The 14565-nt window shown below is 52.5% G+C and overlaps 7 protein-coding genes across 7 annotated transcripts; 6 read left to right on the top strand and 1 right to left on the bottom strand.

Moving 5' to 3' along the window:
- Positions 1–53: 53 nt before the first annotated feature.
- PG985_003543 (uncharacterized protein) lies at positions 54–1456 on the top strand (the record flags this gene model as incomplete). Its single annotated transcript, XM_066823312.1, has 2 exons — positions 54–522; positions 594–1456. 2 exons carry the CDS (start codon positions 54–56, stop codon positions 1454–1456), a joined length of 1332 nt encoding a protein of 443 aa, XP_066686472.1.
- A 1634-nt stretch (positions 1457–3090) lies between these two features.
- Positions 3091–4282, bottom strand: PG985_003542 (uncharacterized protein; the record flags this gene model as incomplete). Its single annotated transcript, XM_066823311.1, has 3 exons — positions 3091–3629; positions 3703–3831; positions 3922–4282. The coding sequence occupies 3 exons, from the start codon at positions 4280–4282 to the stop codon at positions 3091–3093; spliced, it is 1029 nt and encodes a 342-aa protein (XP_066686471.1).
- Positions 4283–5836: 1554 nt separating this feature from the next.
- PG985_003541 (heterokaryon incompatibility protein-domain-containing protein) lies at positions 5837–8330 on the top strand (the record flags this gene model as incomplete). Its single annotated transcript, XM_066823310.1, has 4 exons — positions 5837–6922; positions 7076–7171; positions 7220–7841; positions 7984–8330. 4 exons carry the CDS (start codon positions 5837–5839, stop codon positions 8328–8330), a joined length of 2151 nt encoding a protein of 716 aa, XP_066686470.1.
- A 779-nt stretch (positions 8331–9109) lies between these two features.
- On the top strand, positions 9110–9862 carry PG985_003540 (uncharacterized protein; the record flags this gene model as incomplete). The annotated part of the gene is made up of 1 exon (XM_066823309.1): positions 9110–9862. One exon carries the CDS (start codon positions 9110–9112, stop codon positions 9860–9862), a length of 753 nt encoding a protein of 250 aa, XP_066686469.1.
- A 775-nt stretch (positions 9863–10637) lies between these two features.
- Positions 10638–11504, top strand: PG985_003539 (uncharacterized protein; the record flags this gene model as incomplete). The annotated part of the gene is made up of 1 exon (XM_066823308.1): positions 10638–11504. The coding sequence occupies one exon, from the start codon at positions 10638–10640 to the stop codon at positions 11502–11504; it is 867 nt and encodes a 288-aa protein (XP_066686468.1).
- Positions 11505–12599: 1095 nt separating this feature from the next.
- On the top strand, positions 12600–13796 carry PG985_003538 (uncharacterized protein; the record flags this gene model as incomplete). The annotated part of the gene is made up of 3 exons (XM_066823307.1): positions 12600–12889; positions 12942–13008; positions 13071–13796. The coding sequence occupies 3 exons, from the start codon at positions 12600–12602 to the stop codon at positions 13794–13796; spliced, it is 1083 nt and encodes a 360-aa protein (XP_066686467.1).
- A 63-nt stretch (positions 13797–13859) lies between these two features.
- Positions 13860–14112, top strand: PG985_003537 (uncharacterized protein; the record flags this gene model as incomplete). Its single annotated transcript, XM_066823306.1, has 2 exons — positions 13860–13908; positions 13934–14112. The coding sequence occupies 2 exons, from the start codon at positions 13860–13862 to the stop codon at positions 14110–14112; spliced, it is 228 nt and encodes a 75-aa protein (XP_066686466.1).
- Positions 14113–14565: the final 453 nt, after the last annotated feature.

Raw genomic sequence — 14565 nt, 5'->3', positions numbered from 1 at the left:
TGTCGAAAGAGGGACCGCAGACGACGGGGAACATCCCCAAAATGCCAAGAGCCATGCAGAATACAAGCAACAACACGTCCTTACATTCAAAGCTGTGTCTTCTGCAATGTATTTCGAAGTATACTGGGCCCAAAGATATCGACAGCAAGCGACATGAGCCGAGCCTCGAGCCCATCGAGTTGAGGCGTGCTTTCACGAATCAGGTTTCATACCTATGCGATGGCCGAAAGGACGGGACTACGGTTACAGGGTGCTTTGTACAAGCGTCAGGGAATGAGAATGTCCTTTGGGTCGCTTCCAACGAGGGCGTGGAGCAGAATGTACGAACCTTTTTGGAGTGGATGATATTAGAGGTCTTGCGAGTTGTGACCAACGAGTCCCGAAATTACTACGAGGAGAAACTTCTGGTTCGAGCTGTGGCACTCGCCGCGGATCGGTTGCGGTTCTATCAGCGCAAGATGTGTGATTTCGCGAAGGGTTGCATCAACTCTCTGACGCACTGCCGAAAGCGCGTCGCCGATGGTTAGTATTTTGCCCCACATGATATGGTTAAATCCTGGAGCAGATTCTTATTGATGCATTTGTTTCCAAAGCCCGTATGCTCATAACTAAGATCCGACAACTGCAAAATATCTCATGGCATGATAAACTCTCGACGGCGTGCTACAAGGCCAGAGGCGACGGGAAGCTACAAAGCCTTCTATCCACCATTCCCGCGCAACTGGGAATCTCGGACAACTGCTTCACAGAACTGGCCCACTATATCGGTCGTCTGGGGGCGCATGCATTTGCAGTCAAAACTGTAATCGGTGCTGCTTTGAGCCTGCCCTCAATCAAGGGAATCACACAAGTCCAATACGAGGCTTGTCCGCCCGGGCCGGAAGGGCTAACCATGGACATCGGCCACACAGGGCCTTACGAGCTTGTCAGAAACATACTCGAAGCCCGCCCAGACATGCATCTACGTCAAAAGCTTCAATTGCTAGAAGCCTTTGTCTCCGTAGACATGCAGAAGAACCTCACTGCTCAATACCGCTCCCAGATGGATCTACCAGAGTCTTTCAAGACCGTGGTACATGCTGAACTACAGCTTTGTGACCTCGCCAGTCGCAAGAATATGAGGTTTTTGGATGACGACCCGTACGTGGGCTGCAGCAAGCCGTCGTGCTACTTCTGCCAGCGCTACCTCATGAGCCACCACAGGGGTTTCATTATCCCCCCAAGTCACAACAAAGTCTTGACCGGAGTACGAGCTCCAGCAGCCGATCCAAAACGTGACATAAAGGGAAGGGGGGCAGCACTGTTAAGGACGGCCCAAATGAATATGGAGTGGAAGGTGGAGGAGGACATCCTGGATGAATTGCGTACAGGCAGTTCCACCATTCAATTCCAACACTGCTCGACGGACGGTTTTGACTTAGCAACCAGTGTGATCACGACGCAGATGGGCCAATAACGACCCAGCAAATAGTACGAACAGGGATCGTGTCAGTCAAAATGTATTGTTAGAAGGAATGGTATTATATAGAAGTGGGATGGCCAAAGTTGGTACTGTCAATAGTCAACGCACCATTGTATTCCCACAACCTGTTCGGCGCTCTGGGCAAGCACTCTAGTCCCTGTGGGGCCCATTTTCGGCTACGCGACCTGCTGATTCACAGTAGATGTGAACGAAGTATAAATAAATGAGTATATGTTTATTCCAGTATATTGGCCTAGACAAGCAAATCGTTTTCATAAGCCTGTCCTGTACATTGGTGTTACTGAGGCTCGTGAATGGTCGTCAACCACCAACTGATCTAGAAACGGAAAAGCACTTACTTGCCATCAGAGCAGTATTAATCAATGACAGAGTAAAATTTCACCATCTTCTGCTGAATAAGCAATTGCACCCTTGATAGCTCAGTTGGCAGAGCGATGGACTGTAATTGTTACAATACGCTTGTATATCCACAGGTCGCCGGTTCAAATCCGGCTCGAGGGAATTTCTTTTTGCATTTCTACCAGATACAATTCGTGGACTTTGTTTTTGGCAACCAAGGATTATCACAAGACCACTAAGGAAGATTTTTATTGCAAAGCATTTGCGCTAGGAACAAATGGTGCGTTCTAGGAACGAATATCTCCAAAAGCTGAAACGAGGCGACAAGCTAAATCAGCCCCCAGGCTAATAAACTGGATCCAGGATCTGAGTACGAAGCCAGAGAAGATAAGAACCTTTCCCAGATTTGAGCGTACCAGGAACCCCGAAGTTCGCCGCCCCAGAACCCAGAACCCCGAAAGCCTAAAACTTTTATACTTTTATACCCGCAGCTCCGATACTCGTACCCAGAATCCTTATCGAGTGCAGTAGTTGTGCCAGCAACTCCGAGTGGCCCATACCCGGAACTCCGAGTATAACCCAAGACTCCGAGTGGCCAAGCCGTATTGTACCAAAAGGGCCAGAGTAAGAATTTCGAAGAAGTAGTGCAGATTTCTCTCAAATATATGATAGGCTGACGACTTACGTTCAAGATACACTGGACCTCCTGGGCGGAGACTAGGTAGCGTGGAAGCTATAATCGGGCTAGATGTTCCTCCTACCTAGAATGCGAATTATTGAGTAGCAGAGAACGTCTCACATACTCTCCATCATGAAACAATCTTACATAGAGACACTGACCTCACACATACATCTTAGTTGAAGGGTTGCGCAAGTAAGGAGTTCATTGTTGATTGTCAAGATGACTACATGGTATGCAGTGCCATGACATCCCATTGGGAATACTGACACATTCGAGTTGGGGACAATCAACAACATGAGATCAACATTCTACACATAATCACTGGCAACAAGGGACACAAAAAGACGTTGCAAGATGCAGTACTTCCACTTCAGTATTGTGAAGTGATTGGGCCTATGTCAGAAGGTGTATCACACGTATTTACAGAGTATGAAAAGGTGCCTTTCAACATGCTATTGCAAGTGGCATCGTCCATACTCCAGAGAAAGAAGACGCATAGTATCAATGTGACCCTTGTATGGGTTTCACAGTGTGAGAAAAATGGAATCAGAAACCGCCAGAGAGAAGTATTATCTCCCACACCAATCTATTCCAAGAAGGGGCGGTTGGGGGTGGCCTTACCACCCTCCTCGTAGTACGTCGCCGCGACGTAAGCCTTCTTGGAGTAAGTCGTATCAATACCGAAGCTGAGCCAAGCCAGCACGCCGTCCTCGAGCTTGTCGCCCAGCTGGACGTACTGCATGAGGGGGTCGCTGGTGGCGAGGCCCTGCATGAGCAGGAAGTCCTGGGCGTTCTTGGTCCAGCCGGCCTGGTTGGAGGCGTAGGGCTCGACGGTCTCGACGCTGTCGAGCAGGTCCTGGTCGAAGTACATCTGGCCCAGGTGGGTGACGGTGGCGTCGGCGATGGTCTGGTTGGCGCGCTCCTGCGTCGTCGTGGGGTGCACGGCCACGTGCACGTGGTGGGTGCGGCCCTCGTAGTGGCCCGGGAAGAGCGACTGGAACTGCACCGCGCCGTCGGCGTCGGTCTTCTGGAAGCCGCGCAGGAAGGTGTTGTTCAGGTTCTCCGGGGCGGGCTTGAAGGCGGCGCCGATGGCGACGCCTGAGTAGACACCGGTGGCGTTGCAAGCTGTGAAAAGAAGTAATGTCAGCGATCGGGAATTGGCGACAGCCCGAAGTGCTCTCATTGGATAAAAACTTACACCAGATCTCAACCCAAACGTCGGTGACAGGCTCGCAGGAAGCGACGTCGAGAACGTCAATGTCAATCCAGAGGGGAACGCCGTCTTGCTTCTCGGTCACATCCTTGCGGACGAATTCGCCAGCGACATCTGCCAAGTTTGTAATTAGCCTGTGAACCTCAAGGCACGCATCGCGCACGCATGCTTGCAGTATCCATTCAGATTAGCTAGTTGACTTACAGTAAGGGCCCTCAGTGACCTCAGGACTAAGCACGCAAGAGCGGTTGACGGCGAAGACATCGTGAAGAGGGGTGTTCTGGTCGAAGTTCTCGGTGGAGAGGTGAGTCTTGTTGATGTCGCTGGGGGCGCGCTGGATGATGCCGCGCTGGGCGTTCTCGGCGGCAAGGGCCTGGCGGCGCAGGACGGAGCGCTTGTCGTGGCCGCGGGCGCGCAGCTGGGCGGAGCAGTGGTTCAGGTCGGTGCGCTTGGCGTTCTCGAGGAAGGTGCGGCGGGCGAGCGCCTCCTTGCGCACGTCGTGGCCGGGATGGGCGAGGACCTGGACGGCGGCCAGGACGCTCAAGAGGGCGTTGATGAAGTGCATCTTGTCGGTTCGTGTGTGACGAAAGAACGATGGAAGGTGTTGGGGATTTGTTGTCTCAAGGTGTTCGGGGAGGGAGAGCGGTGGAGTTGTGAAAGTTATGGGTTGTTGTTGAGTAGTTGCTTCAAGACTCGTAGTTGCAAACTGAAGTTATCCAGGCATTGCCGGCAGAACTGCATGTTATATGAAAAATTAGATTGCCTGGGCTATGGCGTACTTCCCTTAACATTGAATGCAAGAGAATACATCCGGCAATTGCGGTACCTTGGCACTGTGAAGATCAATAATCAATTCACCCCTCCGTCACGAGTCCGTTACGTTCACTGGCCATTGTCTCCTTCCGTTCAAATTGTGCTTCAAGTGTTGCTGCCGCACCGTAGGGTACCACAGACTCATTTCCTGGTGTCATCATTCACTTTTTGCAGTACACCAAAGGGATATTAAGAAATTGCAAACACATCTAATAGGAATTGCGGTGACAGCTTGAATCTGAGTGGAAGCAAACATCATGGTGAATGGATCGCATTTGAGAGAGTTGGGCGCAGAGAGCTTTCACAAAGCAGAAAATGCTATGGGCTCATTTGCCGGTCCTGTTTGTGCCAAAGATCTGGATTGGGCCACTCAAAACTTCATATTGCCAGGGGATCTCTCTAAGAAAAAGGATGCGCGTGCATTTATATCCCATCCAATCATCGAGGATCGTCCCCAGGGACCTGTCTCTCCGTAGCCCTACCTCAATCCATGCTGGACATTGCGGATGGTGGAGGCGGGGGACGGGAACACCTACTACATGGGGGCGATCCTAGTTGAAAGGGTAATCTACAATGCATTTCTACTTTATGCGGCATGCCAAGATGGTAGATCTTGTGTACCCCTCTTCTACCCCTGCCCTGTCCAGAAGGTGGTCTTTTACCCGCACCTAAAAGACCATAGCAAAGCAGCCTGAATTCTGCCACGGCCTTGACTACAAGAAAGGAAAGGTCGACCAAATCAAAGGCAAGAGGTTCAGTGCAGTGACACTGTTGTATCTAATTGTATGGATTAAAAAATAGATGTAAGGAAGTTTTAAAACGGAGCATCACAATATTAATATTACCTGTTCTCCCTTGCCTTCGTTTGTAAGGCAGCGGATTACTCAACTGATTGGCCTGGAATCAAGAATCACATGACTATCGATGACTTGCTATCACCGCTGTGGTGTTGAGATGAAATTGGCAACAATTTGTTTCATAGTCCATTTGTAAAGGATACAGTTATTTTGTCTCTCTGGTTCTTCCCGTCGGCATACCTCACAGTGGCAGTCTGTCATGATGGATAACCTACGGGCGATTTCGTGGAACCTTCCCACGTGATGGTGGCTTGCCACTGTTCCATTCCAAGTGCAGATGCCAGCCAGCTGACTGCTGAAATCAGCTTATTTAGGCCTCAGGCTCACATTCATATCTGCGTCGTGAAGGGTATCGCACGCATCATGAAGCGGGGTAATAACGTTGCTTACTTTCCACCTTCACCACATCAGAAACCATTCGTCCGTCCAGAAGCACCTAAGAATCCATGATGTCTCGCTGCTTCACCAAAATTTTTGGAAACAGGGAAGAGCTTCATAAGACTCAGCATGGGACAAGATCGGCCACCAAGCCACAACGCGGGAGAAAATGTGACCAGTCGTCACGCAGTCATCAGGCGCACCATCCCGCAACTCTACCGCCTGGATACGACAGCCTGGAGCCTTACGTATACCAACCTTTGGATGTGTCGAAGAGCGAGATCCGTTTGGTGACTGTACTCCCTGGAGAGCACGATAACCCTATCCAGATCACATTGCAACATGTTTCCCTTACTCCTTTGCCTCCCCAACCACTCCCGACCGTCATGAGTCTCGAAGAAGTACGAGCAACCTTACCTGAGGGCTGGTACGCAAACCGGTCCTTACGAGATCGAATAATGTTTCAGAGACAGGCTGGACCCAGAAGTGACTGGATTAGTACCTGGGTACATCCAAATCCTGATATCAGTCAAACTGCATACAACACTACTATGCATCCACCAGCATCGAAAAAAGGCATTCCGGACTTTGAAGCCTTGTCATATGCCTGGGGCTCATTGAATCTGACTGCAACCGTCTTTGCACATGACAGCTTCGAAGGGCCGACCGTATCACAGCCCATACCCGTCTATCGGCCGGAACGTCGACTGTTACGTGTCGGCGAGAATCTTCACGAGGCGCTTCTATACCTACGATTACCCAATGAACCTCGCGTCATGTGGATAGATGCACTGTGCATCAACCAAGAAGATATAAAGGAGCGGGAGCATCAAGTTAAGCGGATGGCCCAGATCTATAGCTGCGCCCGCAAAGTGATAGCCTGGATTGGGCCTGAACATGATGATGCTGCAAAAGCGCTGCAGGGGTTGGCGCATATAGGGAATCAAATCGAGTTCCTAGATGACGTTGCATTTGCCCCTAGCCCAGGTGCCTCAGAACCTTTATGGTACCAACTACAGGTCTCGCTTCCTTTTGATGACAAGTTTTGGACCGCGGTTACCAGTCTGGTCGATAGACCATGGTTCTGGAGACTGTGGGTGGTCCAAGAGATCCACATGGGAAACCTCAACTCTTCACTGAAATGCGGGGCTCTCGAGGTGACTTGGTTGCAGTTTCGGCATGCATTTTTGTGCATTGCTAATAAAACTCCGCAACCTATAGAAGTTTCACGAATTTTTCGCTTGCGCGGGATGTGCATGAGAACTACCGGAAGAGGCTTTGAAAACCGGCTTCAAATACTTGGTACCCAGAATCACTGCTCCGACCCTAGGGATATCATCTATGGACTCATTAGCCTTGCACCGCCTGAGCTCCAAGAAGCAATACACGTTGACTACAAGGCTGACGTAATGTCAGTTTATAGGGCATTTTTTACCACATACACTGCCCTACAGCGTAGAAGCGACCTCCTGATGTTCAGCGAGTGTTCAACGACAACATGTGAGAACACTTCTCAACTTTGGCCAAGTTGGATTCCTGACTGGCGGAAATGGAAGGATATCATGAGGTTTCAAACTATGTTAGTCACGAGCGCGGCTGGACAATCATGTGCAGAGATGAGAATGAATTATGTGTCTGATGATCAGCTACGAGTCCAAGGCGTCATTGTTGATGTCATCTCTTCAATACAGATTGAGGACTGTGGGAACTTGCGCACAGTAATACAAAGACTCATGGAGACGGAAGATCAAAGAGCCATAGAGCCAACTGCACATGACGGCGATGGCGTCTTGGTTGGATTGGCTGGAGGGTATATTGAATCTTGTATTGAGGCGGTTCATCAAGGCGTTACGCGCGATCGGATATATAATCCCCCATCCTGGGCAGGACCTTCTCCAAACCAGTTTCAACAGGAAGTCTTGCAGAACCCAAGCTTCTCATTGAAATCTGAGGAGATTCCCCAGTCATGGTGGACTAACCACTACCAAGATATGATCGACAAATGGTTGCGAGGGCTCAAACTGTTTGTTACGGGAAAAGGCCGCGTTGCTAGTTGTTACTACAAAATACATCTAGGTAAGTGCTTGACCCCGACTACTGTGCTGCCTGCGCCGAACTGACGAACCTGGGCTAGGTGATTATTTGTTTGTCCCCCTTGGCTGTTCCGCACCGATAGTCGTTCGTCGTCAGAGTGACACAGAGCACACATATCGGGTAGTAAGCCATGTTTATGTTAGTGGCCTCATGAACGGGGAGGCTCTACTCGGTGAACTACCAGATAACTGGCGCCTCTATTACGACTATCTTTATGAACTTTCGGACGAGGGGATTGCTTTCAAGGACTTAGAGACGGATTCTTGGGTGACAAGAGATCCCCGACTGGAACGTATACCTCTTCCAAACGAATGGGAGCCTGTTGCTTGGACCCGGAAAGAAATTGACCCCTTGATTTGCTGTCGATATAGGAACAAAGTCACAGGGGAACTGATCAACTACGATCCGAGGATGACAGGCAAGGCCCTCAAAGAGCGGGGTGTTGATATCCAGGAGATCATCCTGGTCTAACAGGGGAACGGACAAGGGCAATGAGTGGGAACGAGGAGAACGATATCAATGAGTTCCGTCCACTTTGCTTCCTTGATTTGCCTTGGACCTGGCGACACCAAATCTCTCATATGCCAAAGATGAAGCGCGCAGGCGCAATGGCTTGGCCTGGAAACCAACGATGTCGGCAATGTACTCCCATGTTTCAGACGACTGGGAAGTGTGGTAGGTGCCCCATGTGACGGTGTGGTTTTGGGAGAACGTATGGAAATACGTGACTGCGGAGTTGGCGTCTTGCCTTTTTGTTTCATAGTCAAGTTCCTTTATCGAATGGAGATCATCGAATATAGATTATATTCGAGAGATTATCAAATAGAGATTGTCGAATAGAGATGTGTTCAAATCATGATCTCGCCAGTGCCATTCTTCCAGCTGGTATCGACTTGAGGAAATCCCAAGAAATCATGGGCAACAACGTTGAAAACAACGAGTCAGCACCGATACTGGATTGGGGGTTGAGTCTGAAAAATCAAGTGGCGCAGCACCCGACAGGATGGTTCTCAGTGGGGTTTGTAAGGATGTTGGTCGTGCCGCCCAGCCACTTGGGACCCAAAGGAAGTAAGCTTTCGCAACCAACAGCTTCATTGTGGGTTGGACGTCTTCGCCTCCATTCCCATCATCAATTGGACTAAGAATTCACACTTCGTTTCTTTTACTTTAGTTGTCTTCATTATTCCAAACTCTCCAACCTTCTACCATCCAAACACAAATACTGTATCACAGACCCGATACTAGCAAACATGGCTCCAATCTACAGAGACTCGCCGCTACCCTTAATCCCCACCCCCAAGTTCCAGACCGGCAAAGATGACCCCTTCACCATCGAAGCCTCGCACATGGCACTGAGCCACAACGCCTTCATTCGCGGCTTCAACTCCATCTACCAGCAAGCCCCGCGCCTGGAGCTGGCTTCGGACAAGGCCAGCTTCGTCGGTTACTGCCTCGCCTGGGTTGACTGCGTCGTCACCCACCACCACTACGAGGAGACCGAGCTCTTCCCCAACATCGACAAAGCCGCGGGGCAAAAGCGCCTCATGGACGGCGCCGTCCACGAGCACGAGGCCTTCTACGGGGGGATGGATCGTATGAAGACGTACCTGCAGTCCAAGGGCCCAGACTTTTCGAGCAAGGAGCTTCTGGATATCATGGATTCCTTCAAAGACGCCCTGCACAGTCATCTCAAGTCGGAGCCTCCCGCCATAGTGGCCTTGGCCAAGCACAGCACTGCTGAGAGGCCGATTGACATTCTGGGCATTGCCGAGACGGCGGGCAAGAAACAGGTCAACCTCCCCTTCCTGTTCAATACACTGCCCGTCTTTTTCCTCAACATGGAGACTGCCACGTTCGAGGGGGGCATGTGGCACGAGGTGTTCCCTCCTCTCAAAGGCCTCACCAGATCTATCATGTTGAGGCTCGTACCCATGTGGCAATCCGCTCGATGGCGCTTTGTCAGTTGCACACACGAAGGCCAGGTAAAGTCATTGGCAGTCTAGACCGGATGTCGTCGCGTTCAGATCAAGCGGCGAGGGGCGCGATGCTTATCGCCTCCCCATTCTGTGTGTGTAGCTGTTGCATGAGTCCCTTGGACAGCCCGTCAGAAACGAGGTCTCACACCTGAGACTGGCGATTCGCCACCAAAGCGGGACCTTAAGGGAGACCGATCAGTGGGAGCTTCGCATTACGGTCTAGAATGATGGCTAGGTAATGCTGTTTTGGGTGACATAAGTGGTCTGATACGGAAAGCCACCTGAGGCAAGGGGGAAGCTTCAGACTGCCGGAATCTGTGGGCAACTGGCGAAATGCCTACAACGAGATAAGGTGCATTCCCTGTGATGGCAAACATTGAGTATGAATGTATGTCCATAGCGATTGGTGCTGCGCCAAAGGGATTCTGGGGTCTGGGGTTTCGTGTGCCAGGGGCATTTCCATTATTCCCGTTTGAGAAAGCTTCAATATTCCATTGACATCAACCACGTTTCAAAAGGATGTGTACTGCCATGATGAGCAACTGTCATTGCGTCATTACTCTCTCATGTGACATGATCAGATATTGAGCCGTATGAAACCAAATCTGGCTGGGGATACTGCCGACGGGATGGATGAGCGGGGAAGGGGTAAATCGGTGCCAATGCCTAATCGGGTCTTCCGAATGCGCCAGCCAAGGGCCCACTTCTCTTCGGCATGTCCCTCCTCACCTTGTATCACGGACGACAATCGATGACTCAACTTGTTCCCATGAATACAATTATTCACAGTTGATAACCCGTTATGGCCGCCATGACACCAACAGCTGCCAATGGGCACGAGCCGCACAACGTCTCAGCAATCCTAAACTACTGGGACGACCCCGGCGACGGCTCGACCCCTACGCCCATCTACATCGGTAAGGGCCGCATCACCAACGAGCGCCCACACTTGCCGCACCGCTTCACCATCTCGGACGTGACGGGCCACGAGGATGACTTCACCCTGGACGGGCAGGGCTTCCAGTACCTGCAAAGCCCGAGCCGGTTGCAAGAGGATGACTTCGCCAACGAACAACACATCCGGGAAGACTACTACCCCGAGTGCGCCGAGCTTCTGAAGCAGGCCACGGGCGCGAGCCGTGTGCACATCTTCAACCACAAGGTGCGGAGGGGCCCGACGCAGTGGCATCATTTGGGCCTCAAGAACCTGGCGAACCGCGGACCCGTTACCAAGACGCACGTCGACCAGTCCTACGACGGGGCCGAGCTGCGGATGCGGTGGGAGCTATCGGAGGAAGACGCCGAAGACATCGTCAAGAACGACAAACGATACCAGATCATCAACGTGTGGCGGCCGATCCGGACCATCCTCAAGGACCCCGTCGCCGTCGCTGACGCCAACACGGTTCCCGACGCGGACTTGGTCAGTGCCATCATGGTGGAAGACGACTACCACGGGGAGCAGTGGGTGGTGCGGCACAACCCCGCGCACAAATGGTACTTTAAGCACGGCCTCACGCCTGACGATGTGCTTTTGATCAAGTGTTTCGATTCGGACCGTTCCGTCGCCCAGCGGGCGCTGCACTCGGCGATCGAGGACCCGGCTTACAAGGACTTGGAGTCGAGGCAGAGCATTGAGGTTAGATGTTTGGTTCTCTACGACGACTAGCTAGATATAACCTTGGGTTCATCTGATCGGCTCAATGGCCTTATTTTTAAGCTTGATTTGACTCAACACGTGTAGAAGCTGAATAGTCGTGCACATCACCCACATATCCCTCCATTTCTCGAGCCTCACCATCTGAGAGGGCTTTTTCTTTTACCTTGAGGCTTTCACTTCCCATTATCTCCCGGCCGGGGCACGAAGCGTATGCCGATGCCACTTCGGAGAGATAGGTCCCCTAGGACACCGAGAGGCGACTCAATTGATTAACCGCCGCAATCTCGAAACCTCGCGTGCTCTGGGTGCGGGGTTCCGTGTGGCAATCAATCAACCTGAAAGTGGAAGTGGATATATCTGCAACTCCTGCACCAAGTTTCTGACGGACCAATGCCGTGACGCGGCGCGTAACTCGGGGACCAAGTTGGGGTATCTACCGGGCCTTGGCATGCAACGCCTACCCCAATTCAACGGCTCTGGGCGCTGCACGGTATATGCAGGATCCCCTCACGCGAACCTTAGTTGGCTGGTGGATTGCCCTGCTTGCACTGCCCACATCAGCATCTTATCTATCTCGACGCGCATCTTTACCTGCTGGGACGCCGCTGCCGAGGCACGTGTTCCGGTCTGGTTCCGGATAATGTACGACGTGCCAAGGCGCGCATCAGGAAACTCGTGGTGACGAGCTATCATAGGTGGCCATTTGATGTTGCGGCAAACCGCTCTACTGGTGTCTTGGCTTGTTTCAATGAGCGGGTTATGTGAATATGGCGATATGGCCGATGCATGACCGATAGATGAAGCAGATGAGGGGCACCGAGAGCCCAGATCCGGCATTGCACACTGTTGGGGTAGAGCAATGTAGGTTCAACACTGCATGGACTACGCCCCTGAGCAGTGCGGAATCGACCTTCCGCCGGCATGCAGTCAATCAAAGGAGGCCTCGAACCGTCTATAAAAGGGGAACCAGACAGAGTGCGAAGGGGATCTTGAGTCTTGCCCCTTATCGACAATCTCTAGCCACCATCAACATCTTCACTTCTGTTCCATTTTTCCTAAGCCCTTCTCTCTCTTATCACAACAGCACATCAAACTCTAGCCACCATGGGCGCCCCCACCGAAGTCCCCGAGACCGTGGCGTGGAACGGGAAGCAGGTGCCCGTGTACCCGATGGAGACGGTCGACTTCTCCAAGATCCTCTGCCAGGAGCCCGAGGAGGTCGAGAAGGCCGTGCGCATCTGCCAGACCGAGGGCTACTTCTACATCGACCTCTCGGGCATCGACGGCCGCCGCCTGCTCGAGGACCAGGAGAAGACCCTCGGCCTCATGCACCGCTTCTTCGAGGCCCCAATCGAGGAGAAGAACCAGTACGGCCTCGTGTCGCCGCATCTTGGGTAGGCTTCTACGTTCCAAGTTGATGTACACTGTCGCTAACCCGATTGCCAGCTATGAGCCCATTGCTTCGCGCACTGGTGTCCTCGAGGGAACTAAGGACGGCTACGAGATGATCAAGGTAAGCCAATACGCCTGTCTATCTCTTATTATGCAATGACCAGTTGTCTGATGCTTTAACAGGTCGCCCGCGACGAGATCCAGCGGGACAGCCCCCACATCCCCGACGTCATCAAGAACAGCGGCGACATCAAGGTCCTCGAGAACGCCATCGCCGGCAGCAACGTCGTCACCAAGGCCATCCTGTCGGCCCTGTCGACCGGCCTCGGCCTGACGGGCGCCTCGCGCTTCGAGTGCTCGCACCGCAACGAGAAGCCCTCGACCACGACGCTGGCCATGATGCACTACATCCCCTCGGACCCGGCCAAGGACAAGCAGATCGGCCACCAGAAGCACACCGACATCTCCTCCCTGACCCTGCTCTTCAGCCACGAGTGGGGCATGCAGATCCGTCCCCCCGGAGCCCGCGAGTTCGGCTTCGTCAAGCCCAAGCAGGGGTGCGCCATCGTCAACGTCGGCGACTCGCTGCGCTTCGCCAGCGGGCACACGATGCAGTCGTGCATCCACCGCGTCGTGCCCTACGACTACAGCCAGCACCGGTACTCGATCGCCTACTTCCTGCGCGCCGAGGACACGACCATGTTCACCGACCCCGCCGGCCGCTACGTCACGGCGGGGCAGTGGCACGACGAGAAGTTCTTCGCCTTCACCACCGACGCCGAGCTGCAGAAGCAGGCGCCCGCCCACATGATCCTCGGCGGCATGCACGAGCCCGAGGCCGAGGAGCTCGAGGACGGCGTCGAGGTCCTTTCGGCGCCGGCGCCGGCGCAGCCCATTGCGGTGGTTTAAGGGGAAGATGATATTACAGAGGTAATCAGGGCAGCTTGCAACCCAAATGTACATACGTAGCAAATGCACGAAGATCGAAACATTGCGTTGCGTCTCATTTTGAGTGTTATCCGTAAGGTGAATCGTGCACGTGGCAGGTAGCAAAAAGTCAAGAACATACAACACCGAGGATTCCCAGGTCGTCACCGACCCTAGTACTGATTCGGCTCTCTGCTGCTTATATATGGGAGAGCGGACGGGATCCCTAGTTTTCAGCAGGATGTGGTCGTATGTGAAAGAAGATACTGTTTTGACAGCTTATGTAGATAGTTCGTGATTCAGGTCTGACTGGGAGGGTATTACCAAGTAAATATGGAAACGACATAAGAAGCTAGAACGGCACCGGGGTCTGTGGGCAAGGCGAGTGGGAATCCAGGACCATTGGAGGCAATGTCATCAAAGTCATTCGCCCAGACATTGCACGCCCGAACATGATGTCTGCTAGTCACTGGGAGCCTTACGGAAACATCCACGATCACCGGTCTGGCACAGGTCTGGAGCTGACCGAGTTCAGCCACAACGGTCCAGTTGGCTGGCTCACCGCCCGATTGTATGCAGGTGGCTGGGCAAAGGTCCCTGAGTGCAGTTACCGAATGAGAGGGAATTGCAAGTATCCTATTCAGCCGAGATTCCTAAATGCAGAACTCTGGCCAAGGTTATGTCGTTGGGCCGGAGGAACTATAGGACATAATACGGCCCGGCGAGATCATTTGTATGCCAAGGAACGGCC

This window comes from Apiospora marii (genome assembly GCF_038362585.1).
Source record: "Apiospora marii strain CBS 49790 chromosome Unknown utg000003l_segment0_segment0, whole genome shotgun sequence".
In the NCBI taxonomy this organism is placed as follows: domain Eukaryota; kingdom Fungi; phylum Ascomycota; class Sordariomycetes; order Amphisphaeriales; family Apiosporaceae; genus Apiospora; species Apiospora marii.
The sequence above is the reverse complement of the archived record's forward strand: the minus strand, read 5'-3'. Positions and strand labels throughout refer to the sequence as shown.